Source organism: Rhamphochromis sp. 'chilingali' (genome assembly GCF_963969265.1).
Source record: "Rhamphochromis sp. 'chilingali' genome assembly, chromosome: 14".
NCBI classification, from domain to species: Eukaryota; Metazoa; Chordata; class Actinopteri; order Cichliformes; family Cichlidae; genus Rhamphochromis; species Rhamphochromis sp. 'chilingali'.
Genome location: NC_137941.1, coordinates 17,274,741 through 17,302,329, shown reverse-complemented (window position 1 = coordinate 17,302,329; position 27,589 = coordinate 17,274,741). Strand labels below are relative to the sequence as shown.

General features: G+C 40.2%; 2 protein-coding genes across 3 annotated transcripts; both read left to right on the top strand.

The window, feature by feature from the left end:
- The first annotated feature begins 4,106 nt into the window (after positions 1–4,106).
- On the top strand, positions 4,107–6,645 carry atp5mc3a (ATP synthase membrane subunit c locus 3a). The gene is made up of 5 exons (XM_080901993.1): positions 4,107–4,162; positions 4,363–4,457; positions 5,223–5,297; positions 5,778–5,968; positions 6,072–6,645. Exons 2-5 carry the CDS (start codon positions 4,419–4,421, stop codon positions 6,184–6,186), a joined length of 420 nt encoding a protein of 139 aa, XP_080758119.1. The 5' UTR covers positions 4,107–4,162; positions 4,363–4,418; the 3' UTR covers positions 6,187–6,645.
- Positions 6,646–7,621: 976 nt separating this feature from the next.
- atf2 (activating transcription factor 2) lies at positions 7,622–26,658 on the top strand. 2 transcript variants are annotated; one of them, XM_080904075.1, is made up of 12 exons: positions 7,622–7,657; positions 8,309–8,381; positions 9,722–9,818; positions 9,904–10,022; positions 10,114–10,239; positions 10,616–10,794; positions 12,695–12,809; positions 14,601–14,693; positions 17,495–17,725; positions 18,337–18,543; positions 20,738–20,843; positions 24,708–26,658. In XM_080904075.1, exons 2-12 carry the CDS (start codon positions 8,334–8,336, stop codon positions 24,929–24,931), a joined length of 1,545 nt encoding a protein of 514 aa, XP_080760201.1. In that variant the 5' UTR covers positions 7,622–7,657; positions 8,309–8,333; the 3' UTR covers positions 24,932–26,658. The 2 variants fall into 2 exon arrangements, with proteins under 2 accessions (XP_080760201.1, XP_080760202.1); XM_080904076.1 differs by lacking the exon at positions 7,622–7,657 and adding an exon at positions 7,664–7,895.
- Positions 26,659–27,589: the final 931 nt, after the last annotated feature.

Here is a 27,589-nt window from a genome sequence, read left to right as displayed (position 1 = left end):
TCCTCTGACACACAAACTGTAATCAGCTGATAATACTGCAAGTGCAAGAAATGATTAGCAGGATCAATAGGTAGGCAGACTAATGATTCCAAGGAATTGGACTACTAGGAACCGGTTCTTGATTCCCATCCCTAGAGCGTAGGCTATGTTGGTTGCGGCTTTTACACATATAAACACACAGAGATAAGAAGGAACCAGCCCAAGGAGAGATTTGTAGATAAAAGTCAACCAGTGGGAAAGTCTATGGATGTACAGAGATGACCATTTAGCAACAGCATACAGAGAACAGTGACGAACACAATTTCCACAGCTAGCAATAAAACGTGAAGCACAAGGATAGACAGCATCCAACCTTTATAAGTACTGGCCAGGTGCATTCATAAAAAGCAGATCACCATAAGCCAATACAGGTTAGAAAAATTGAGAGGTGCATAACTGCACATGCACAGTTGCGCCATGTGACAGGGGTGTACGGTGAGCATAAAAACACGGCTGCATCTGTCACCCACTTTGCAACCCACCAAGCCCCCCAGCTCCTCATTTCATGCTGTATTTGATTTCATTAAAACCTGCCCTGTTCAGTACTCGAGAACCTTGCTGCTAACTATTAATTGGCACAGAAAGAATAAAACAGGCTTATCAGACTGATGTGTTGATGAACACATAGGGCTATATACTTGGTTCCCTTTAATTTACATTTTGGCTACACAAACAAATAAAAATACTGAATGAATTATTCTCAGATAGCTAATTGGTACAATCACAGTCTCAGCATAAAAACCGAAAACATTGAGAAATGTACTATTGCTTTTTTCCATCATTAAAGGTCTGCAGATTGCTTGTTTTAACCCACTTCCAGTTTAAAACAAGCATATATTTGTAAGCTTAAAGCAGACAAGTAAGTAATAAGTTAAGAAACTCTTTGTTAGATTGAACATGTGTTTATGTGATCTAAACCATTCAACAAGTGTTCCCATCCTACAATTTACTGCTTTTTTCTCTCCACAGACAGATTTTAAAAGGTTTACATATGAGTAAAAACACCAGGAGCAGAACACAAGTGAACTGTAGCCCTGCAGGCTGTGTTTCCCTGTTCTTGACAAAGAAAGGAGCCTCAGTAGTTTAGTGCAGGATCCAGCGATAGAGATTAGCATGGAGCCATCAGCAGCGCTGCAGTCCCTCCCTACCTTGCTTCTGCTGTCAGACCGCCTCCTCCCTGCTTGTCAGAAGCTCCGACGAGGAGCTGTAAAAACCTTTTCCCCTCTCCTTAACAACTGCAAAACAACACGCACACACCCCGGCTGAGGTGCCTGCTTTTCTGAGGCCTCTGACAGGACGTGCTGCAGGCACAAATTGTAATTCATAAAGGTTAAGGGGGTCAATGCCTTTTATTACCAGTCTGAGTGCATCCAGCTTGATGGGGCGGGCATGCAAATGGAATGTCTCAGAGTGTTCTATGCAAGAACTCAGACAGCGAGTGCGTGCGTGCCTCTGAATGGGAGGAAGTAAAAGGTGGGTAAAGGGTGTCGGGGGGAGGGGGGTGGGATCGGCTGCTCTCTCCACCCTCCACAGCCATGTAGGACCACACAGCCGCTGCCCGGTTAATTAGACAGTATGACATTGACCTCAGGTAGTTAACGGCCACTTTGATGTGTGCCGTCTTGCAATTAATATATTGTAAATCTTCGTGTTTTATCATACGGTTAGCTCTGACCTATAAGTTGCTGCGCAGCACTTGGACATAAAGTGTGTTCTGTCATTCTACATTGTGCATTAACACAATTCAGTTGCAACGGGGTAAATTGAATCTGTCAGATGGTAATTTTGCCAAGAAAGCTCTCTATTCATGCAGGGCAGCTGTGGCTACAATGTAGCTTGCCATCGCCAGTGTGTGAATGTGTGTGTGAATGGGTGAATGACTGAATGTAGTGTAAAGCGCTTTGGGGTCCTATGGACTAGAAAAGCGCTATACAAATGCAGGCCATTTACCTATTTGTCTTTTGTGCAAGAGCTCTAGTCCAAACCAGACATAGAATCAGAAAAATATATAAAAAGTATTTTACCCACAGGAGTGTTGCTATGTCACAATTAATGACTAATTCACTAGGAAATTTATAACAGTGTCACTGTGGAATGGGTTGGTGTCTCTCCTCTTTTGTGCTGTTACCATGACCCCAGCAACAAAGGCTCTGATCACATCAGACCCTATTGCTCCCTCTGCTGGACCTCAATGAGAATGACCTTGTTCTTCGTTAGAAAATCTGTACATGTTTCAGGCTGTACTCACCATACAATGGTTCAATAACAAGATAACAAGTTTGTAATTTGAGATATTGCCAATCAGTGTGCAGGTTGGAGACAGCGGCAATGAGAAAAAGACAGGAGGGCAAGTTGGAGGTGTTAGAGTTAAAGATATTAGCATTTACATTGGGATTGACCAACATGGAAAAAAATTAGAAATTAGTATATCAGAGGAAAAGCTCAGGTTGAGCAGTTACGAGACAAAGTTAGAGAGGAGAGGGGGAAATGATGTGCAGAGGAGGGATAGTGGATACTTTGTACAAAGGGTGTTGAAGATGAAGCTGCTAGGCAGGAGAACAAGAGGAAGACCACAGAGAAGGTTTAGAGATGTAATGAAGGAGGACATGCAGAAGGAGATTGGTGTGACAGGTGGATGATGCTGGGGATAGAGTGAGGTGTGGCAGATCCACTGTGGCGACATAGATGCTTGGCTCTGGTCTGTAATGCAAGCTTCCAAACACCTTTCACTTCTGCAATGTAAAGTTCAAATAAACATAGGTCACAGATTCTGATCAAATACAAAGATATAAAGATATAAAATAGAACAGAATGGAACATTTAAGAACAGAATATCATTAAAAAGAAGTGCATACAACAGTATAGAACAGAACAAAATAAAACTGAATGGGTTAGAATAAACAGCAGTACAATTGTAGATCTGAAGGGAATAGTACATAACAGAATAAAACGAATTATACCAGAACAGAGTCAACACAATACAATAGAATGGAGTAGCATGCAGCTGTTATGTGTTTCTCAATGCATAAAATCTATCACTGTCTTCCTCTGTGTTTCTGGTACATATATGATCTACTGACTGATCCCACTCAATGGTTATGAGGTCAGAAATCTGTGGTTTCATGTTCATTGTAAAACTGAAAAGATCATATCTGAGGAGCCAGTGGGACTTTCCTTCCTTTAAGCCAGCTTGCAGCAAAGGCATGCTCCCCATGCTCATTACCTTTCCATCACAGACCAGCTGCTGTGGAGTCATTCATCACGATTACAAATCTGCCTGGTGCTGGTAGCCTGCAGCTCCAACATCAGCCTGTGAGGAGCATAGATAGGCCCTAGTCATCAGTCCCCCTGGACAGAGTGTTAAATTCACACCACAACAGGTGATAGAGGTGGACAGCAGCGGGCAGGTTTTGTTATGAGAGAAAAACTAATGCTGAAATGTGGGGTTGAATTCTACCTCTACCTGAAAAATGGTCTCACAGTGTTGGCCGTGTTAAATTCAAATATATTACACGAGAGAAAGAGAAACTAATCATGTATCTGCACTTAAAAAAAAATCACTCATTTTCACAGCAGGACTGAGGATGTGTGTGGGTACACATAAATATTTAAGAGTGGATAAATTGATGTTAAGTAAGTGTTAAGTGTTAATGCTAAGTACTCAAAAACTTAGCATTGCCACTTAATTATTTGAGTTAATTAGTTACATGATTTTGTTCAGTAATGAAATACATCCTTCTTCTAAACCTGTTTAAAAAATATAGAAAAGTATCAAGTAATGCTTCAGACTCAGTGATTGGTGATAAGAAAGAATTGGAAAAGCAGATAAATGTAATTGGGTTTTTTTTTTTAACTTTAAAAAAACCTGATTTCTTAACATTGAATGTAGTAGAACTGGCCATTTCCAATAGTATAAAACATTTTTAAATGTCCATCTGAACTTTTTTTCTCACATTAAAAAAAAAAAAAAAAACGTACTTAAAACATTTATTGATAAAGTTTCTTCCCGGCTGATTTTCAATAAAGTTTAATTGAAACGACCTGCCCAGTCACCATCCGGGCATCTTACGAACACCCCATCGCGCATGCGCACTCTTCCACTGTGGTTCGACCTCTGCAGTCGGTAAGTGTGTAATGGCAGTTTGAATGAGAAACGTATCTTTATAAATCCCTTTTCATCCTCTCTTTAAGCTTCGCATTGCAGTGGGCAAGTGAGGATAACATACAGAACGGATGTGAATGCACTTATGAATGCTGTTATTTTCTCTACTGGGCATTTTTACACCCGTTTGACCTTAATTCTCTCCGATCTTCCCTCCATAGAGAAACCCGGGATTCAACCAGATTTGACCGAACCGGTTAAAACTACCTAAACTAAAATGTACGCCTGCGCTAAGTTCGTCTCCACGCCGGCTGTGGTGAGTTTCTCCTCGTCTGTGTGTTTCTTTGAGTCGGACTTCTCTTAATGTCGCAAATAAAGCCGGTGGGCCTCTGGTTGAACTTGACTGCAGCTTTCCTGCAAGGGTATCAGACTAGGCCGGGAGCTTAGCCGGCTAATGCTAAACCAGTAATTCACATTCCTTTTTAATGGCAGCAGAATGGGTGCAATGTTCATGAAATTTACGCATGCGATTTTTAAAATTGTTAATAATAATGCATCTATAATCCTGCGTTAGCCTTTAGCACGTAGCTCCCATTATGGCCGCTAGCTAAGGTCATTTAGGCCTTCTATTAGCAGAACAAGGCGCAGAGTGCACAAGACCTCGCACTTTGCAAACAATACAGAAATGGTTACATTTTCCGTTTGGGCTGCCAGCTTGCACGTACATATATCCTGGAGTGTCTTTATCCAAGGTCATGATACTGGTTTTGGAGGCTAACCAGTTTGAATGACAACACAAATGGGTGTTAGCTAACTTGCACTGGATTTTTATTGTAATATGCCAACATCATTGCTCAACAGTAAACTTTTAATACTACTTGCAGTCATCACTAAGCGCCACAGGTCACACATTGCAATGAATTACACTGTGACATTCAAGGAGTCATCCACCTTCAAACATATCCACAAATGGGGAATAGTTGCCACTGTTAAAGCACATGTGTTGTATGATACTGAGCATACATTCATGTAAATTGTTTATCTGGACTCATTATTCGTGTTTTTGGTGTTGTTGTTGCAGGTCCGTGCTGGTTCCCGGGTTCTTTACCGACCTCTGTCTGCCTCTGTGCTGTCCAGGCCTGATGTCAAATCAGAGGTAAGAAGAAATGCAGGCTTTCTGCAACTTCTACAGCCCTTCTTAACAGTGCAGTGTTGGAAATTATTACCTAAATTACCACTGTCAATTTTGTATAGCACATTTCATAATACGTAAACTCCGTGTGCTTACCATAAAAGATAAAGACCAGCTATGCAAGTCTGCAGTGTCTGAAAGCAACAGATCAAAGTTTTAAAAGAAATAAAATACAAGTTAAAACACACATGCAATAAATAGTTCAACCTTTATGTGTGGATTTCTGCTCTGTAGTTTATCTTTACGTTTAAAACTTGCCAGTAAAATGGCAATTTTTTTGATTAATGGTGTGACAGAACTGCTTAAAATTTCCCTAAATTTCAGACTGTGCCTCCTATATTACTCCTGTCATCTGTTGCCACACTGTTTTAAATGTCAGCTGATGTTTACATTGAGGCGGGCAGCGAAAGGACAGTGTTTACAGTGCCTCTTCTCTTGTTACAGAGCAGTGTTGCTCTGCTGCCTCAGAGCCCCCTGAGCCAGGCTACACTGAGAGGCTTCCAGACAAGCGCTATCAGCAGGGACATTGACACTGCCGCCAAGTTCATTGGTGCTGGAGCCGCCACAGTCGGAGTAGCTGGATCTGGTGCTGGAATTGGGACAGTGTTTGGTAGTCTCATCATTGGCTATGCTAGGTTTGTTTTAATTTTAGTGTCTTTATTCTTCACTATAACGCTAATTGATTCCTTGTGTGTTCTGTAAATGTGCTGATATCTTATTTTCTTCCTTTCTTTGCAGGAACCCATCTCTGAAGCAGCAGCTGTTTTCATACGCTATCCTGGGATTCGCCCTGTCTGAAGCCATGGGACTGTTCTGTTTGATGGTGGCTTTCCTTATCCTGTTCGCTATGTAAAACTCTGCTGTCAGACAAAATTTTCATTACAGATGTGACTACATATTTTATTGTGGCTACCAAAATTGTTCCGTGTTGGTGTCATGGGAAATGTACATTTTCAAGTCTTTTAGACACTGTCAAAAAAGCCAAGACATGTATTGTACAAATGTAAGAAATTACGTGATTAAAATACATGTGTTTGACTATTTAACAATGGCAGTAACTTTTATGTCTGGATTATAAATGCTAACACAACAGAAAGCACTTGGCCTTCATGAATGTCATCTTTTCTGTGAAGCAGGTGCTTAGACTTGCCATTACTCAGCCTTGTTTTCATAGACTATAACATGCAAGCTTTTTGGGGTCCACCTTAATGACTTTTTGGTTCAGCTGCACTTAAGTAATATTGTATTCAGACAGCAAGTGAGTGCTTGCTTTTGTAAATGCCACTGAATAAATCTAGCTGATTTTAATTGAGCTAAGTAATGGGTTTTGAATTTTTTGACTTGTGATGAAAGCCCCCGGTTTCAAAAGCTGACAGATTGTAGTCATTACACCTTTATTGTTGGCTGCTTTCACTGGCTGAGCTTAAATTTGAAGAGGTAAAATCAGTCTTAAAAAATGCCAGAGTTGATAATCATTAAGTCACTTATCAAGCAGAAATGCTTAACATTCATTGTTAAGGGTGATCTTTAAATATCTCAGTTTAAGATTTGGCTCACACAAACTGTTGCTGTACAATCCTCTACTATGATAAGGTAATATTTGTCACTTGTCATGAAAAAAAATGATCAGCATAGATCCAAATGTATAACAATATAAAATGGTGATCTATATTGTGTGTGTGTATGTGTGTATATATATATATATATATATATATATATATATTAGTTCAAAATGGAGTGTATATTGTAAACTAGTGCAGTTAACTAGGGATGGTTTATGGTTTATATCCACCCTTTTTCTCACACATCCAAAACAGGTCATGGGGGACCGGAGCCTTTCACAGATTGCCTAAAATCATGTTTAAAACCTTGAAAGTCTTGAGCATCAGCAGTGACAAAAGGATTCTGGTCAGATAACATATCGGATCTGTTACTTTTTTAACGCTTAAAAAAAATCTTGGAAGGTTACAACATTAAAAATAATAGTAATGAAAATAACAAAATGATTAGAGATTGTTTTATGTATAAAAAATAATAAAAGGGATTAAGTTGGAGCCTCCAGAAAACACTGAAAACTAAATCAGTAATTTTCTGGAAGGAGAAACATCAGAAATATGACTTTTGTTAGCAAGGATATTTTATATGCCTTAAAACATGTCTGCTCCTAATTCTTTTCCAAAACTACTTGAAGGTCAATGACAACAAGAGCAAAGTGTATGTGGCTCGTCGGTCCGAATGTGACGTTTACGGAAGAGTCATAGCTGTTCTCGCGATGCTTTAGTACGACCGTGGGATTTTGGAAATCGAGGGTTGTGGCTGAGGGGGTAAGTGACCACATAAACTGATAGCGAATGGGTAAAAAGCTGCGGTAAAAGACATAATTACTGGGACCGTGAGGTACTCGTGCTCCGTTACGACGAGACAGCCTCGAAACAAACGCTGACATCTCCTTTGTTTACAGTGATATTTAGCTCCTAATATGGCGACGCTAGTATGTTAACGCAGGGCTCAGGCTATTCCGTGGAAGCGACTGGAAGAGATGAGCGCTACATATGTAGTAACGTAATAGTGAGATGTTCATGTGTGTGATGTCTGTTAAAAATGAGCTGCTATATTTACAGCACAGAAGCTGTCAGATGATGGTAGCCCTGGATGCGTGGCTCAGTCGCTTGTTGTGCCAAAACAAGTGAAGCGATAATCCTCTTTATGATGACAACGAGTGTAAACAACCAAAGCAGCCGCCCTGCATCCATAGGCTTTGTCCAAATTTCCAGCTCTGCTTTATAACCACTGCATCCTCCAACCACCCTGTATTTACACATTTATGAGCTACATTTATTCTCACTAATTATTATTTGCTATAGCCCTATTTGTATACCGTCAGCTCTTGAACTATACATCATTGCATATCTGCAGGTGTGATATTTATTTACATATATATATATATATCTTTTATTTATTTATTGTTATTTCAGGGCGAGGTAACAGGAATTCCTTAATATGAGTGATGATAAACCTTTCCTATGTACTGCTCCTGGGTGTGGACAGGTAAGTGTTTGATCACAGGTGTTTCATAAATCTCACGGTACAGATGAACATGACTGGATCCACATTTCCACATCCCCCAAAAAATATATATATACATTGATATACATAGATATATACATTGCAAACTGGTCACTTTTTCATTGACGTAGTATATAGACCCAAACATTTTTTTTTTAAAGTGCCATATGAGCACATTATAAACTAAAGCAAAAATGGTTTTAAATAACTAAGTTTAAAACCTATCCCATCATAGCAATACTGGAAACATTAACAATAGGGTACACTTCCCAACACCTACTCATATACATTGATTTGGGGCTCTAAGGAACTTAATCACAATGCCTAGCTGGTAATCAGGTGCTCTGTTTTTTGTTGTGATTTTTTTAAAGTAATTTTGACATACTCTATGTATTATATGATCTAAAACCCACTAAAGTGTAGGTTTTGGTCAAAATTTACACTTAACTATTTCATTTTTGTGCTAAAATACATAAAATTCAGATGAACTGAATTCAAAAAGTATTGAAATTTTCCTAAAAGACTCACAACCTGTCATCTAAAAAAAGATGCTCCACTTGTGAAATGTATGCAAATACCATTGCCAGTGATTTAAATGACAATTTGACCAATAAGCAATGATAATCTGCATTTTTCAAATTTAGTTTTACTTTGTAATTATTCCCTCTTGTCTGCATAGGAAACAAACAAATACTCATTAGAAAAATAAAGTATTTTGGCTCATCAAAGCAAAATTAACGTGACTAAATAGATCAAAATAAGCTTCTTAATTTATTTACTTACTGCTCATCTAATATCTGGAGATGCTTAATTTGACTTAATGTATATAAATGGGTCTTCAGAGTCCTGAGATCCTTTTCACAGTTCTGAGGGCATGTCTAGTGTATCACAGGTGTTAGATGTGTATTTGCTGTACTCAGTGAGTTTTCTGATAAGTACATACGTAGATCGTGCTATTAACCTTATGAAGTCCAATGTCCAGTGTTTGTTAGAGTCCATTTTACTTAGTCAGGTCTGCTTTCATAGTAACATTAGAGTTGCTTTGTTGCTGCTCAGTTGCTCGTGGTTTTGGTCAGCAGGATTTGTTTCTGTTGTTTAGTCAATACTCATTAAAATAAACGGGTTGGGCACAATTATATAACAGCTTTCGCAGTTAAAGCTTATAATGAGTTTCGACAGCCACACATTAGAGGCCGTAAAGCTGTCAAGCTAGAATCCAGCCATGACGTAGAAGACTAAATTATTGGTCAGAATTAAAATTTTAAGGTTTAAGTGAGACTTCTTTCAGTCACACTTGCTGTATTTTTTGAAACCTTGCATAGAGATTCACAAATGAAGACCACTTGGCTGTCCACAAACACAAACATGAGATGACCCTGAAGTTTGGCCCTGCTCGGAATGACACTGTTATCATTGCAGGTGAGTGCTCTGTTAGATGGAATATTCAGAGGTGATGGATGCTTTACATTTCCATCTCTGTGCTCAAGAGTTTCCTCCCTTGCAGACCAAACCCCAACGCCTACTCGCTTCCTGAAGAACTGCGAGGAGGTCGGGCTCTTCAATGAACTCGCCAGTCCTTTTGACCATGACTTCAAAAAAGCCACTGAAGATGAAATTAAAAAGGTGGTTCTCGCTGTTAAATGTGTAAGCAGATCATCTGAGTCTTGTCTGTGTTAATTCTTGTGATCATTTTGGGCTTCTTGTTGTTCCACAGCTACCCCTGGATTTGTCACCTCTTGCGACACCTATCATCCGCAACAAAATTGAGGAGCCCACAGTGATAGAGACACATCGAGATAGCCCTCTGCCTCATCCTGAGTCTACTACAAATGATGACAAGGTAGGCACTTTAAGCTGCCTCTGGCATTTTTTCTAACCATAGAGCATTTACAACGCTCTAATGAAGGGCGTTCTCTACTCCTGCGATCAGAAATTTGCAAATCCGCTTTGTGAAGCATTGGGACTTTCTGCTTAATATAATTTAATTTTGAACTCTTAACTTGTCTTATTCTGTTGTTAATACACTAAAACTGAAAAGATTAGCAGTACTACACAAATATTAGTTGGATTCAGACAAATACCTTTTACTTGATTGCTCATATTATTTATTCCTGATGTTGAGGAAAGAGTAACAGCATCTTATTATAGGAAACATTCAAGTAATCTGGTGTCAGTTAAACACTTCATTCAGCTAAGATCTTCTATGATGTTTCCAGGATTTATCTTTGCAGCCAGCCTCACTGCCAACATCCACTATAGTCCATCCTGCATCCCTCCAAGTTCCCAATGTACTCCTAGCAACCTCAGACGCTAATGTTGTAATACAGCAAGCTCTCCCATCGCCAACATCTAGCTCTGTTATTACCCAAGTCCCATCTACTAATAGGCCTATAGTGTAAGTAACCAAATGTGTCCGTTTCTTAAGATCCTAGTTCTATTAAATCATTGTTTCCTTTTCCAAATCATTTTTGTGCAGTTTTGCCATGGTGAGCTCATATTTCATGAGGCATGTGCTTATTTGTTTTGGGATTTATTTGCATTCTGCAGGAACATTTTCTTTTGGCTCTAAGTTCCGTCTTTGAAGAACGAAATCAGTGTTGCTCAAATATACAAATATCGATGAAAAATCTGAGACTTAGAGAAAAAAACATGAACGGGGTTTTCACATAATCATCACCGTCACAGCAAGTCTTGTGCTTTATTTTCCTCCAGTATCCTCTGATTATTGTCTTTGGCAGAGAGCCAAAATCAAAACCTAGTTAGAATTATTTATTTATTTATTTTTCACAAGGCTAACCGAAGAAAACTTCATTCAGTCGGTCGCAAAATGCTAACTGCACTCACAATTATACTGAGTGGAATGGTTTTCTTCCTGCCGATGTCCCACATGTTAGTCCATGCAACCTCTTTTGTCTCTTGAAAGACTAATTTTTTTAGTTAATCAGTTTATAAAAACCCACACTGCAGCTTTTCATCCAGCAGATGAAATTGACATAGCAGCACCTTCATTACTTTCATTATTGTGCACATGATTTACTAAGCAGGGCAAATTAGCATGGAAAGTTCTGCAGGCGATCTGCTAACAGTGTTCATGTTGTTCATCTTTGAACACAGATGCAGCTATTTCATTTTAATAATGACCAGTGTGATGTACCAAGAGCAGTGGGAGTCACAGGCACACAGTAGGAGCTGTAGGTTGTGGGCTTTGCACTTTATGAGTTTCTTTCCAGAAACTGCTTAAAAAGTCAGATAAAAGAAAGATGGCTGAAGGAGATTTAATATGTTCTGAAAAAAGGATGAAGTCTGATTCATTTGCATTCATTTTAGATTTGAGCTCTTTATTGTGTCATCTTTAATTTTGTGAGCTCATCACTTTTTTTGTATTTCCTTTTTAACTGAGCTCCCTTTTTTGTGGAAATTCTAAACTTTCCGAGCTTCATTTTATTGAACTTTATTGAGTCTTTGAGAGCTATAACAAGGTAATTTCCCAACTTTGGAGATAAATAAAGTCAGAGTCTCAGTCACAGCCTTTGACACTGAACCTTAAGCTCTCAGTGAAGATGTGCAGGAGAAAGCCAAAACTTTGACACCTGCACCCAAAGCTTTGAGTGACCCACCCCAAGCCAATTTATCCTAAATTAACTCTCCTATACACAACTATCCTTGCTATGTCAGGCACTGAAAAGGGCATGCTTATTTCAGGGTTAAATAGTGTATGCCACAAACCACAATAAGTCATGTTTATATAATTCATTGAAATACTCTCCTCTCAGATTTCTCTCTCTAAAAGGGAAACACCTTTCAGTCACAAACTTAATGCTAAAACAGGATTTTTTCGCTGGCATAGACGGTCAGTGAATCAGGTGCTAAATGCTTGTCGTACTCACAGTAAGGCTTCAAGAGGCCTTTCCCTTTAATAGTAGATATTCTTTAATATTTGAAATCCTGACACAGATGATTTAGTGAAGCCCTGTGTGTTTTCTTGACAGTGAAATCAACTTGTTACCAGAAGTCAATATCTGGGCAATACTGATGTCATTTATTAGGTCATAATATAGCAGTAACACTGGATCTTTTGAAGATATTGTTTGACTCTTTTTCTTACGGGTGCTTTTTCTGTTTGTTTGTTTGTTTTTTGTCTTGATTACACCTTAATTTCCATCAGTTTGTCTGAATATGACATCATGTCGTATATTTGTAGTCGCTCCTGTCTTTAATTTTGTGACATATTCCATTTTGTGTTAATCACAAAGCTTACTGTTTGCCTCACTGTGATTTCCTCTTTCCTCTTTCAGCCCAGTGTCTGGTACCTTCCCTGTGCTCTTACAGCTGCCTAATGGCCAGACCATGCCAGTTGCTATACCTGCATCTATTACAAGCTCAAGTGTACATATTCCAACTACAATTCCTGTAAGTTTTATGCCCAGTAATATTCTGTCAGCATTGTGTTTCATTGTGCTTTTATGCTACTTTCACACATGCACGGGGCAGAACTTTTCCTGATATCGTCTGGCAGAGGTGCTTTTGTGAATGTGAATGTTAGCCAGTCTTTACCCTTAACCTGCCAGCTCTGTGATACAAAGTCTTGTGTTGATGTGAGAAGCACAGGTAATATTTCTGTGAATTCACAGCTAGCAGGTAGTCGTCTAGTACCTGTTACCTGCATGCTCCAGTTAGGCAGCTCCCCCACCGAAACCACACAGAGTATTTCAAGGAGTGAGAATGCAGCTGAAGGAAATTATCTTATGCCGTATGCTGTATTTAAAAAAGTAATTTTTAAACGGTGTTTATCCTGACATTTTCTGGAGTTCATGTGTGAAAACACTTTTGTGTAGAAGCTGAATATTTTGGTGTTTATTTGATTAAACGGATCAACGCGCAGCACCCATTATTTACAGGACAAATAGAGGAGTCAGAGCTATTTATTACTGAAATAATCTTGTTGTGAAGTTTATTTAGTAGCTGTTGTGCAGCTTTTGAGCTTCTGCGGCAGATGTAATGTGCCCGGTTGTCAGTCGCCAACTGCTGTTTCCATGGAAAAGAAGGAATTAACTAATGAACGAAAGCATTTGTTTTCACCAAATGAGTCGATTGATTTCATGCTCGACTGATCACCAGTTTACATATGAAATGTTGTTTTCCATTTAACGTGAAAACACAGGAATTCCACTGTTGCTTTCAAACATTAATGGACAGCAACGCGAGTGATTACAATTCAAATCCCTCTCGGATGACATTGATATTGAGCTATTGCGATACATTAAATTAACCTCTTTTTTGTTTGTTGTTTTTGTTTGTTTGGTTTTTTTTTGCTGTAGTTGGACAGAGGGACTGTTTACAAAGTTGGCACCTCAGATTTGGCAGTCAGTGTAAAGCTGGAGAGGCTGACTGAAATAATGGACTTTAGAGTTCACTTGTGGCAGAGACACAGGATTTGGATGAGGTGCAGCGGGCTTCTGTCCAGCACGTTTTACTCCTGTTTTTTCTTGTACAATCAAAATCAGCGCCCGTAATTTAAAGTGGAAGCCATAGATGATGCCACTCGTTTATTTTGCGAACAGCGCGGCTGCGTGTCATCTAGAAATATGTTGTAAATGAAGGCCTTGTTGGTATTTCTTGAACTCTCCCATGTGGTTGCCTGTCTTATTGTTCACTGTAGTCCTGATTATCTATGTGGAACACTGAGCAGCAGTCGATTATCTCCTGATAGAGGCACAGCAGGGAAAACCTCTGTCTTCCTGGTCTGTGGGGATATGGAAAGCCTTTGACAAGTAAAGGAGGGCAAAAGTAGATGGAGAACATGAGCCACCAGTGGGCCTCCCTTTCACTCGATCAAACCCCCTCCCCCCAGCTCTTCCCATCTCCCTCTGTCTCATTGTCAGCGGCTGCGAGAGGAGGCCCAAGTCTGGCCTTCTGACTCATGTCTCTCCATCCTCTCTTCAGCTTCCCTGTCCATATGCTCTCACGCAGGCAGGCAGAGGTTCATTAGCGTGCACACTGCATCTCCATGTGGCACTGCCTCCACAAAATAACAGGCCATCCAACCTAATGAGGCTGAGATATGAGGAAACTCTGAGAGCCTGCCATGGCTGTGTGTGTATGTGTGTGTATGTTTACGTTGTGGGGGGAGCACTGGGTGCCTTTTTACTGCCGAAGACTAATTTTCTCTGTGCTGATTTGTGTCTGTGTGTCTGCTGTCAGCTTGTCAGACCTGTCACCGTAGTGCCTAACGTCCCTGGAATCCCAGGACCTCCCTCGCCACAGCCTCAGCCGGCCCAGTCAGAAGCAAAGCTGGTATTTATTATCTCTTCTTTAATTTACATCAAATGTTGTTTCCACACCGAAGCTGTTATTCCCCATTTGAGAGAGGTGATAACAGCCAAGGTAATGAGAGAGTCTAATGAGTAACAATAAGACAATAAGGTTGCTTTCTTCATAAGTGATGAGCAGAACTGGGTTTGTGGTATCAAAAAAATGGTGCAGATGATTTATTATTCCATGTGCAGTGTGTCCATTGGCTGATTTACTCAGTATTTTGTTACATAAATAAATGATTAATCAATTATTTGAGAAAATAATTTGCAAATTAATCAGGAACAGAATAAAAACACTTGTGCCTGCCCCGCTAATTTAACATAATCCATCTACAAAAAACCAAAAATGCTTCAGATATCTCTCTGTAGGGAGAACATGGTCGTTGTTGTCCTGTTTTAACAGTGATAGTTGAAGGGCAGAGATACAAAGTGTTATGTGGGAAATCAGTGGCAATGTGATGAAGCACGGATCACAGAACCTGTAAGTGTTCGCAGCATGCTCCGCCTTTGGAAATTAGCAGCTAAACTGCAGAGAGGAGGTGTGTGTGTTTGTGTGTGTTGGGAGGGTAGGATTGATCCTGACTCGTGAGAAGGAGGAAGAGGAAGGAGTAAAGGGAGGGGCAGGGAGTTGTCGGGGATCATGGGGTATGGAGATGACAAACGCAGAGACAGCGTTGAGCTCAGCACGCCGTCACAAGGGCCAACCAGAGGGGGGCTACCTGCGAGAGCCAGCTGGGGGCATCCTGGCACACGCTCAGCGAGGCACATTAAGTCGGCCTCACCCTGCATGGAACCTTTTGTTCAGCAGAATCCTGCCTGACCTGCATCCCCCCTCTTACTCGCGGCGCCTCCCACCGCACTCAGCTCATCAGCAAACACCTAATGAGCCTGCGTCAAGAAAACAGACCCCCAGCTCAACCTGCCTGCTCCCCGCCCCCACCTAGCTCTCGGGGGGCGCGGAGACGGCACTTTACAAGGACTGATGATGCTGCAAAGACCACAATAATGATAATTAACTTGCTGAATTTAGAAGATTATGCTGTTAATTAGTTGCAAAATAAAGATAAGTAATATAGTAGCAGATGGTTGAATAACACCCATGAGATGGAGGGTTATTACACTGATGAGGTTTCCATGGCAGAAATGAAATATGAATCTGACTGGCTTTTCCCTCTTTCTGTGGGCCATTCCAAGAGAATAATATCTTGTTTCTGCCAGAAGAGCTTCTGGAAGGGTATTACACGATAAACTAATTTGGTAGATAGATTGGTCTGGCAAAGGTAGTTGCTAGAATAATGTGGTCCTCTGTTTTCTCATGTAAATGCATTCCCTCTCACTCTGTTATTGCTTCCAAAGGCTCATTCACTTTCACCTTGTTTGTTTGCGTCTTTGATGCTAGAGGAATTGACCTGTGAATTGCAGGGATTGTTTGTGTGTAACATGGTTAGAGGTAGTGTTAAAAGACTCCTTTATTAATAGTTTTATCCAGATCACGTTTCAACATGTGCAAAATAAAATTAAGAATGCGGGAAATGAAAAGCTTAGGATGCAAGTACATTTTAAGCATAGCTCTAAAGATGTCATAAACATTCTGAAACCCTTTCACAGTAATTTTCCTCTTTACGTTATTCATTTTAATACCCTGTTTCACTATATTATTCCATATTAATTACTACTTATTTACTACATTGTTTTACCTATTTTACTACTCATACAGTTTGTACATACACTCAATGTATGGGTCCAACATGAAATCACTGGTCCAGTAAATTCATTGATACTGCTGTAGACCTTGGCTTATGTGTTAGCTACCTTTACAGCAAGCAATAGAAATATTGTAGCTACTTCATATCATCAATTGACACTAAGCCCAAATGTTTCCTGACCACATGCTTAGCAAGTTGAGGTCTGTGCTGTAACTTGACACAGTATTCCACTAGTTCAAATATGGCTATTTTTAAGATAAATAACATTTCAATGTTTTTATGTGTTGTATTAGCTTACTGCAGTGTTCTTAGAAAGTATTCAGATCTTTTTTCATGATCCAGTCCTGTTTCCTGAAGTTGATCTTTGAAATGTATCACAGCTCATGTCCAAGCCATGAAATCATAGAAACTGTCTGTAGACCTGAAATTGTGAAGTATAGATCAGGGAAATTTCTAAAGCCACCGTCACCTGACTAACAACGCCTCTACAGTGACGCACGGTGGAGGCAGCATAGTGCAGCGGGACTGTGGAGGGGGGTTTGTGAGCAGTGCAGACAGACAGACTGGTTAGTTATAGTATAGATTATTACAGCTGCAAGCTGAGAAGAAAGGAAACTTGTTCCAGATTACATAAGAACTGAGACTAGGGTCCAAGTGTCCAACTATAACCCTGTACTATAAAACATCTTAGCATACAGCCACATTTAAGAACGAGAACCTACCCTGTAAGTCTACAAAGACAAAATATCAGGATGCTTTTGTAAATGAGAGATTTTAGTTTGTTTATTGATATGTTGTAGAATAAAAATTTTGGTCCACATGAGTAACCTTTCATTTTCCCCAGTAAAAGTAAAAGTATACAATCCGTAGTTTTTGTGCTCTGTTGTACATCACACTGTGATAGACAGTGAATTTTTCAGAAATACAACTTTTTAATGGCCACACCTTTTAATGTGCACTTTAGCAGACCATATGGCCTCCTTTTTTACATCACTTGCTTTTTACATAATGTTTTCCTTCTTGTACTAACCGGTGCTTGTTTTTATTAACCTGCTTTGCCAAATTCTGTTTCCAGAAATTGAAAGCCACATTAAGCCAGCAGCTTCCTCAGGTAACCAATGGAGATGGTGGTGAAATCCAAAGCAGCGCTGTAACACACACCGCTGCCCCTGCTTCTCCTGTCCCGACTCCAACCCCAACTCCAGCCCCGACCGCAATCCTTACTCCGGCTCCTCACCTGCCCACAACCGAGGCACCTTCTCCACATTCTCTGCAGCAGCCAGCCACCTCCACGACAGAGACACCTGTAAGTACTTATATCTTCACAGTTTATTGTTTTATTAATATTTCATATAAGAAGCTACTCTTGTGTGTCTTAAATCTTCAGCTATATTTGAATGTAGACTAATGCAAAGAGATCATCCATTTTTGTTGCTTATTAAAGTATTTAATCACGGCTGCCGTGTCCTTTGGTTTTAAAATGTTGCAGAAGTTCATACAGGTAACAGGTACAGTGAGAGTGAGGGTAAATCTTAATATTGTGTGCGATTACCTGTATAAACAATTTATTTTTAATTTAAGCCAGTACATCAGCAGGGCCATTATATCGACTGATATTAGCTGTTTGCAGATAAAATATCAATACAATTATACATCATAAATATCAATGCAAATATTAGCTGTTTGTATTGACATTTCTAATTAGTGCTAAATAAACATTATAAAAGTCATTGTGTAGTGTGTCCACCAGACACAACAATCAGCTGTTCAAACAGAGTTGGGCAGAATATAAACGAATAATCTCCCTTTCCTGTTGTGTTTAATGGCAAAGAGTGATGGCAAAGTGGTCACTCAGTAGCAGGACCACTTCCAATTATACTTTCCATTATTAGTATTGTTGTTGTTGTTGTTGTACAGGCTTCCCCGGTGCCCCCTGCACCAAACCCACCAAGCACAGGGGGTCGGCGGCGCAGAACAACGAGCGAAGACCCCGACGAAAAGAGGCGTAAATTCCTGGAGCGGAACAGGGCCGCAGCTTCTCGCTGTAGGCAGAAGAGGAAGGTGTGGGTCCAGTCTCTCGAGAAGAAGGCTGAGGACCTCACCTCCATGAACGCACGCCTACAGGTGCTTTTTACGTATTTCTTTCATCTGCTGCATGTAAAAAAGACCCAAAACAAACTACTCTTTTGTCTCTCTTTGTTGTGCGCTCAGATCTATTAGTGTGTCATTTTGTGTATGTACGTGTTCGTACTCTGTGGTGTCTGTTTGTCATTGTACGATGTTAGCGTATGCGTCCGTACACAGACTTTTCCCTTCTGCGGTGATGAAGTCATTAAAGCCGATTAAGAAGAGCTGCCGTGTGACAGCAGCGGTGTGTGAGCCCTTTACATCGATGTGTCCCTGTCAATAAAGATGTATCCTCCAGATGTCAGCCGCACACAAGCGTGTCTTCGCTTCTGTCTCAGCAGTTTACTGAATGGCCTCAAAAATCTCCTAGGGAAAGGTGTCTTTTTGAACCTTCATTTCGCTGGAAGCAATTAGGATCTGATGCTGACAAGTTCGAAACAGTTCATGTATCTGCTGTCTCTGTTGATAAGTGTGAGCCGGGGGTGCGGCACATCGGTGTTCCAGACAATTAAATGAGATGTGGTGTTTATTTGCTCACTGTCTTATTTTTCTATGAAAGCAGAGTAAGATGTGCAGGGTGGAGGAGGGAATACACAGCAGCGCAAAATAAATGGGTTCACGTTGTTAATATCGTCTGGTTCAAAAAGAAGTTATCAGCACTTGTCAGGCGGCGCTACTTAGGATTTTATTTAAATAAAGGCAGATGAAAAGGAAAGGATAGGTGAGTGAATAAGGTTATGAAATCAAAGAGTTTTATCTGTTAACTGCAAAAAAAAACGGAACAACATGTGGCTGAGAAGAAAGGACGCTTCATACGAGGGCATTAATCAGCGGTGCTGCTTTCTTTTTTTTAAACCCATGCTGACATGGCCCAGCTGATCAGCAAAACTGCCTCTAATGATGCACAATTATTTTAACATCATCCTTAACTGGCTTTTTAATGAGGTGTCAGACCAGGCAGCTCACAGAGCTTCCAGCATCACCGAAGGCCCATTTGCTCGATTTCGATTAAATCACAAAGTTCCAGATAAGTTTTTCACTCTCAAAAGTCCATTTTAGTAACCGTTTAAAATACAATGTCATAAAATGACGCAGTTTGGCGTTACTGGAGCTGGAATGTTTGGCACATGTTTGTCTCTGTCGTGAACTAGTGGGCATGTTTGAAAATAGTGCCTGTTTTCTATTGCCTGTAAATGAAATCGGTCATGGTGGAAGCACACTGAATACAGTGTTGGCTGGATGTGATACATACGCTCCTTCCAGCTGTGTTTAAATCTGTCTTACGATAGCTCAACCCTGCCAAAACCAGCTAGACTAAACAGATGGAATCAAATAAATTGGCTGCTTTTAGACTAATAGATTAAGCCACCCATAGTCCTTTAAAGGAGAAGAGCCCGAGCTTAAATCTGCCATTGGGTGTTCTGTGGGCCCCTGGCCGCTCTAAATCCAGTTAAAGTCACCTTCAACGTAATGTGGCTCTCTTTTACGACATGCAGAAATCCTCACCTCCCTCGGGAGCTGTAACGACGCGAGAGCGTAAATCTCAGCAACATCTACAAAGTTGCTCTAACAATCCGAACAGCTCACCTCTGACAAATGCGCTGGTCGCTAGCCAGTGAAGGCTCATAATTATTGTGCAGGAAATACATAAATGAAAAAGTGCATACTTGATTCTGAATTCATTTGTTGTATTGTTACCTTCCCCCTGTGTTCACCGGTTCTCATCTGAGTCTTTAGAAGTTTGACTGGTCGTGTGGGCGAGGTCTTTAAAATTCAACTCTGCATTTCCAGTAATAATTCATTAGCGATAGAGTTTTTCATATAGAGAGGGCACACAGCCACATTCAAGTTGCTTTTGGTGTGTCTTCAAGCATATGTGAATTTATTATAGTGTATATATGCAGATTTTGGGGTTCATTTTTTTGCAGTAACATTCCCACTGTAGCATATTGTGTAGCTTTGCTAAACCTGGAACTCATATTTACCCAATTTAGCTCATTGCTTACAACAGGAATAAAAATAATAATCATAATATTTGCATTTACACAATTACCAGCTAACCTTTTATCTAGTTTGGAAAATCATTTCGTAGGATTTGATCTGTGTGCACCTGTCGTTTATATATCTGGCATGCTGTTTGCTCCAGTGGCCATTTCACTGATCGCTCTTGTGTGTCTCCTCACTCCTCAAGACTGAAGTCACCGACCTGAGGAACGAAGTGGCTCGGCTGAAGCAGCTTCTTCTGGCTCATAAAGATTGCCCTGTAACCGTCATGCAGAAGAAATCTGGCTATCACAGTGAGTAATGCTCCATTATTCTCAGCCCGAGGCTTCTGGAGAAACGTGTCTAAAAATGAGCTCCGGCTAACCACTAGAAGGACGTGTGGCCAAACAAAAAAGAGCCGTTGACATATTGGCTTCCTTTCTTCTGTTAGTTTTTGACAAACTTTGCAAAAGTTTGGATATTTATGGGTGCTGGTGTATGAGACAAATTCTCACTGGCGTTGTTGTCCCATTCCCGTGAAGAGGCCACAGGTGGTATTCGCACTTCCTCCTCATTTGATACCAACATAAACATTTGTTAGATGAAGTGAAATGTCTGCTGAGTGCGTCTTGACGGATGTTCAGGAGAAAAAAAAGGTGCCAGGAACTGAATTATAAAGGATGATAAGGATGCTTTTTATGTAAGCATTCATTTATTTGTTGTTTGAACATCTTTAGCTTACAATAATCGTTTTAGTGGATATTTGAATAAGCAAGAAGAGTGTGCCATTTGTAGCCTATTTATTTATTCAAATTGCTGTTGTCAACCCGGACTGTACAGCATCATCACAAAGTCTCATTTAGAAACATATCACCTATTTTTCTTTGTTTCCCCAGACCGGGGCTCTGTCGGTCTGATTTTTTGGTCATAACTCACCTTCCTTCACAGATGAGCCAGCATGCAGCCAGAGCAAATGGGCTCCAAGTCACTTCTCCACTGCTCTGAACACCTCTGCTGACTTGTATTGACAATGATTGCCACTGAAATGAGTCTATTAAAGCAGCAAGCTTGACAGTGCTGCAGACCATTCTCATTGTGGGGTGGCCACCAAGCTCCACTGTTCATTATGCATCTCTTATTGCTAACCATCCCACAGACGCATGTCATGTGCATTATGGGACTGATGGTTTCCAGGCTAGAGTGGGCTGTCATAGCCAAGTCTCATTTGGTGCAGACATTTTTAGCAGAATCCACAGATAAAGTGGGTCATCTTTCTCACATGGTTGCTGAGGGTGTCAGCAAACACGTTTGTTACACTTTATGGAAAAATAGAACTTTATTCTAATACCACAGTTTATTAATTTGGTTCATGCTAACAGGTGTGTTTGAGTTTCAGAAATCCTAGAAGGAATGCCAACTATTATGAGAGTGAAAGGAAGAAAGGTGAACTCTGATTGAATGGCAGAATACAAAGATTCCCAATAGTTTATGATATCCACCTTAAAAAAATAACACCCTTGTGTTCATTTAAACTAGTTTTTCATTAGTTGTGGGACAAAGCATCAACACAAAATTACACTCAACAGCCACTGTATTAGCTTGTTAGCGCAACAGTCTCTTCAGCCAATCACACAGCAGCAACTCGGTGCATGTGGACATGGTCAAGATGACCTGCTCAAGTTCAAACTGAGTATCAGAATGTGGGAGAAAGGGGATTTACTTTGCTGACAGGCTGGTTTGAGTATTTTAGAAACTGCCAATCTTACTGGGATTTTCACACACAACCACCTCTAGGGTTTACAGAGAATAATCTGAAGTGAGCGGCAGTTCTCTGGCAAAAATCCTTCGTTGATGCCAAAGCTAAAGCTCTTCTGCATATCTTATAACTAAATTATGCAGAAGAGCATCTCTGATGACTTTGAACCTTGAAGCAGAAGACCACTCCTGTCAGCTCACTAAAATTGAAAAATAGAAGACTGGAAAAATGTTGGCTGGTCTGATGAGTCTCCATTCATTCATAAATTGTGATGGTAGGGTCAGAACATGGTGTAGACAAGATGACAGCATAGATCCATACTGCCTTGTATCAAAGGTTTAGGTTGTTGGTGTAATGGTGTAAGGGATGTTTTCTTGGCGCACTGGGCCCCTTAGCACCAAGTGAGGATTGTTTAAACACTACAACCTACCCAAGCATGGTCACTGATTATGTCTGTCTCTTTATGATTAGAGGGTACACAACTTCTGATTACTGCTTCTACCGTGAACCATGTCTCAAAGCTGAGATCATCTGAAAATGGGTTCTTGAAAATGACATGCTGTTTGACAATAAAGTCAGTGCACTCATAACTGTATGTGATGAGTACAGTCATGTCAGTATAGCACAAAATTTCTTCCAGCACCTTATTGCATCTATGCCTTGAATCATCAAGGCAGCTCTGAAGACAAACTGGGGTCCAGCGCTATACTACCAAGTTGTACCTAATAAAGTGGTTAGTCTCTATATATCACATAGTGATACTTAATGATACACTGCTAAAGACCTAGATATGTTCATTTGAACAAATTTTCTTCAATATTTGACTGACTAGAGCCGTTACTTTATTTCCTCCTGTGGTAGTTTTAACTAAATGGATGAGCTGAAACACACAAACAGAAGTAAACTAACCTGAATTGAAGAAGTTTTATTTTTGTTATTTTTGTTTCCTTTTTCATGTGTTTGACAGTCACATTTACTAACTTTAACCTGTGATGGTTTTAGCTCTCTCTCGCAGCTGCTTTTGTATTAAAACTGAACTGTTTACTAAGTGCTGCTGAGATATTTCGGTCCATCCATCCACGACTAATAGCGAACATCTCTCCTCGCTTGCTAACTGCCATTCTCACACTTAAAACTGCAGCATTAACAAAGGGGTAATTTTCTTTTAATTTGTGTTTATTTCAGATTACTCCACAGTCCTCCATTTATTCCCCGACACCAACAGAATTACCCCCTGGGGCTTGAGCACCCCAGTTGAGAATCACTGAAATAAACTATTTTGCTAATTAGTAAAGCACGTTATTTAATTGTGAGTGAGTCATGTAAAGCGCTCCGTTTTCTCAGTGTTACATACCCCATAAGGCCACACTGGCCCTCCAGAACCTGTAATACCCTTCATCGTCCTGCCCAAGCGTAGACATGGCAGGTGGGAGGAAATTACCCAGACTGCCCCACAAACAAGCCAGGCCATGCTTTCACTTGGCACACTAAGCTGTCCATCTGTCTACAGTGAACCCCACTTCAGGAACCAAGAGAGCGGAAAGAAGCTCCTGTCGGTCCAGGGAACCAGAATTTTAGAGCATTATGAAATATCGGGCAGCCAGCACTTGCCGTTGTTAGGAGCAATAATGCTCACTTGAACATGAAACAAAAACCACCAAGCTGATTTATTCCGAGGCTGACCTTCTGCGCAGTAAATCAGCGAGGGAGTTTATGGCTCTTTGACATTCGCTCGCACTAAATCACGCGGTCAAAGTCCAGCCAAGAAGGCAGATGAAACCTCTAATGTGGAGACATTTGTATCGCTCTTTAATTGCGTCTTCCTGCTACGGAATTTCTATTTTACGTTCCCGAGTACGAAACCCAGCCATTAATTACAAAGTGCCATCACAAGTGACTTCATATCATTAGCAATATTAATTATCATTGTGCTCCTTATTCCTTTATGAAACAGAGCATGAGAGTGGAGTCTTTTTTTTCCATCAGGATCCAATTAATTCAATGCAACTGCCTAACAGCTGGTGGCATTTCGACTCCAAGTCTTGCCTACTCTCCAGTGTGAGCATCATTAAAATCAGGTGCTGTAATCATCTGTCGCTGCAGTAGTTGGCAAGGTAACAAAAAACAAATGAGAATGCAGTTAGGGATGGGAAACACAGCCACATGCCCCAGAATGTAATGTACCCTTATGATGTGGGTTTAAATTGACATTGGAGCTTTAATTAAAGGAAGGGGTGCAGAAGTAGCATTATGGGGATTAATGAAACAGTTTGCATACGCTACATGCAAATAGCTGTTTTACATCTGATTAGGCCTGTGTGACACAGCTAGCCCAAGCCTTCTGAAGAGTATCCGGTAAAATAAAAACGGCTGCTCCTCAAACCCCCTTTATTTCAGTTTTTTTTTTCTGACGTCGTTGCAGTTACCGACAAAGATGAGAGCTGCGAGGAGATGTCCGTCCCGAGCAGCCCCCAGAGCGAGGCCATTCAGCACAGCTCCGTCAGCACCTCCAACGGGGTCAGCTCCTCCTCCACGACCCCGGCCGTCTCCGCCCCGTCCGGCGCTGCCGCCACCGCGTCAAATCAGAGCACAGAGGAGAGCCAAACGCGGAGGGGCGCCAACCAGTCTCAGCCTTCAGGGAGTTGATCGTCCCAAACTGTGCCCGAGCGTCATCGCCGGAGTGCCGTCGCCTCTACAGTCTCTCTGACGAGCAGAGCAAAGGGATTCTCTCTGAGCTTCAGTTCGGACCGTACTGTTTTTAATTTATTCCTGATTTCTTTTATGTTTTGTCCATTTTGTAATTTATAGGCAATGCTTTTAAAAATGCAATGTTTTCTCTGGAACCGATGAAGACAAAAGAATAGGCACTTTAGGTGTAAGATGTAAAACACGTGGTTCTTAAGTGTTTGGAGTTTTTTTTGTATTTGTGTGACTTATTTATTAATCTTATGGGTTTTTTTCTTTTTAATTTAAAGGCTATCAGCTTCAGCGGTTGATCAGCGAATCGTTAGCGACCGTACCAAAGCGTGCCGTGGCTCATTTTGCAGTTTGTTTTCTTGTTTCGTCTTCACGACGTTTTGTAAGCACTATCTTTACAATGAAGTAGAACTGACACTTTTTATTTAAAAGTAACTTTACTTTGTTCCATTTTGCACATATTTGAGAGATATGACGGGTTTACTTTAAAGACAGTCCGTACATTAAGTACAGGCAGCTCTGTTTTTGTTTTCCTTTAGAAGTAGATTAAAGTACTGTCGCATCACACAAACGTAAATGTCTGAATCAGATTTGAACTTTGACTGATTTTCTGTGAGTGAGGTCAGCTGTAGTTGTGCAATTTGAATGTGTGAGCTCGCCTCTGCCTGTAGGGTAGTCTTCTGGAGGTGAGCCGATTAGGAAACGTGTGTTATTTCATTAACATTCCACCTGTAGTCTGATTGTTCCTGAAGCAGTGATTGTAGGATTGCAGTACCTTATTTTCCATTACTCAATCATGGTGATGTTGACTTCATTCAGTGCCATTAATGTTTTTGTATAAATGACTTGAGTACATTTTTAATGCAGATTAGTTTGAGTTGATTGCCGTAATTTCCGATTTTAAGGGTCTCAGTAGAGGAGATCTCCTGCTTTGTATACTGTCTCTGCTTTATAAGTGACTCTTAATGGCTTTAGCGTCTAATGCGGAGCACGTAATGACATTAGGCTGTTTTCATGGTTGCAATTCTAGGTGACATTTTTAGAAAACATTGTAAATAACATCAACGATACGTTGTACGTGATCTTTCTTGGTATTATGTACTTTGTTTTTATAGGATTGTCCGGATTCAGTAGCTGAGCCCTTTTGATTACATTAACTTTGTAAGCAGTTTAAAAACTGACCTTAACAGTCTTATTAGGATATGCATTTTTTCTTCCAATAGGTCGTCATGTAAAACGAAAGCATTGAGATGTGAACTGGAATCACATCATGTATATTAAACTACTACAAGTCTGTAAGAATTGTGAGCATTTCATTCAAATAATTGTAAGAAGTCAAATTACACCATGAAGTCAGTTTGCCTTTTTCTCTTAGTCTGTACTGGCTTACTACTGTGTAGTTTTACAAGAAGCTAACTCATTGTTTTCCTAAAGTATGATTTTACTGTTATGTGCTATCTGCATGAGATAATAATTCTCTGCGAGAATTTAACTGTTTATTTGATAATGTCTCAGATAAATATAATTAAACGAGTTATTACAACTTGAGTTGTGAAAACTTTGGTTACTTGTTTTACTTTTTGGCTTAATTGCTAAAATAAAAAAAAAAGGGGTGTGATACTGTGTTGAAAGTGTACTTGTAACGTGAAAGTTCTGTATAAAATTTGAATTGATAAGTTGTTGTAATAAACCTTTTAATATCTCTTTAAAGTCGATCTCTGCTTCTGATTAATTTGCCTGTGATGTCACATGAATTAAGCACAGGTGGGATTAAACTCCGTTAATATGCTTCTTATACGAATCTGTAATTTGGTATGTGACAAACCCAGATATGAAACCACAGTGTAGAGCTGTGATAAGCTCGAACATTTACTGTGGTGTAGACTGCCACCTTGTGGAAGATCTGCAGGTGTATTTGTGATCCAGAGTCTGTGCAAAAAAAAAAAATATATATGTGACTAAACAATACATGCTCAAACATTTTACCACCACCCCTGTAGTTTCTTGTGTTTTTTAAAATCTAATGTTCTTGTTCAGGTCAGGTTAGCAGATGTTTTACTCTATGAGTAAATGAAAGAACTTCGCAACCACTAAACTTTACAGAATCATGACTGTGAAAACTGTACCCAACTTCAAAATCTCCCTTTCACAGTAATGACAGTTCATTAGGAACACTAACACCCCTATTGTGTGGAGTTTAGCTGATAGTACTTTCACAAGAATCAGTATCTTTGAGCAGAATTTATTGACATCATCAGTGCTGAGCCATAAAACCTCCAGGAAGCAGGATTAGAGTCCAGCTTCAACATCCTTCACTTGCAGCACTTCCACAGCAAGTCCTCCTCCTCCTTCCATTCAAATGTGATTTTTCTTTATTTTTTGGGATATATTTTGCCACAAAGAAAAGGGGCAGGTTGCTCTTGTACTTGTTGTACTTGTGATGCTTCATTTTCATTTTCTTTCCTTGGTAAAGTATCAGTTTGACTGCTATTGTCATTTTCTTTCACTTATCTTAGGAGGGACAGTAACCGGGGTAAAGCATGGATTGAGACAATATTCATACATATGGCCAATTTAGAATAAGCAATAAACTAAATCAATGCATGT

Coding starts and splice junctions, on each gene's coding strand:
- atp5mc3a (XM_080901993.1), top strand. CDS start 4,419: ATGTACGCCTGCGCTAAGTTCGTCTCCACGCCGGCTGTG. Junction 5,298..5,777: donor GGCCTGATGTCAAATCAGAG/GTAAGAAGAAAT, acceptor CTCTTGTTACAG/AGCAGTGTTGCTCTGCTGCC. Junction 5,969..6,071: donor CTCATCATTGGCTATGCTAG/GTTTGTTTTAAT, acceptor CTTTCTTTGCAG/GAACCCATCTCTGAAGCAGC.
- atf2 (XM_080904075.1), top strand. CDS start 8,334: ATGAGTGATGATAAACCTTTCCTATGTACTGCTCCTGGGTGTGGACAG. Junction 9,819..9,903: donor TGACACTGTTATCATTGCAG/GTGAGTGCTCTG, acceptor CCTCCCTTGCAG/ACCAAACCCCAACGCCTACT. Junction 14,694..17,494: donor CCCAGTCAGAAGCAAAGCTG/GTATTTATTATC, acceptor TTCTGTTTCCAG/AAATTGAAAGCCACATTAAG.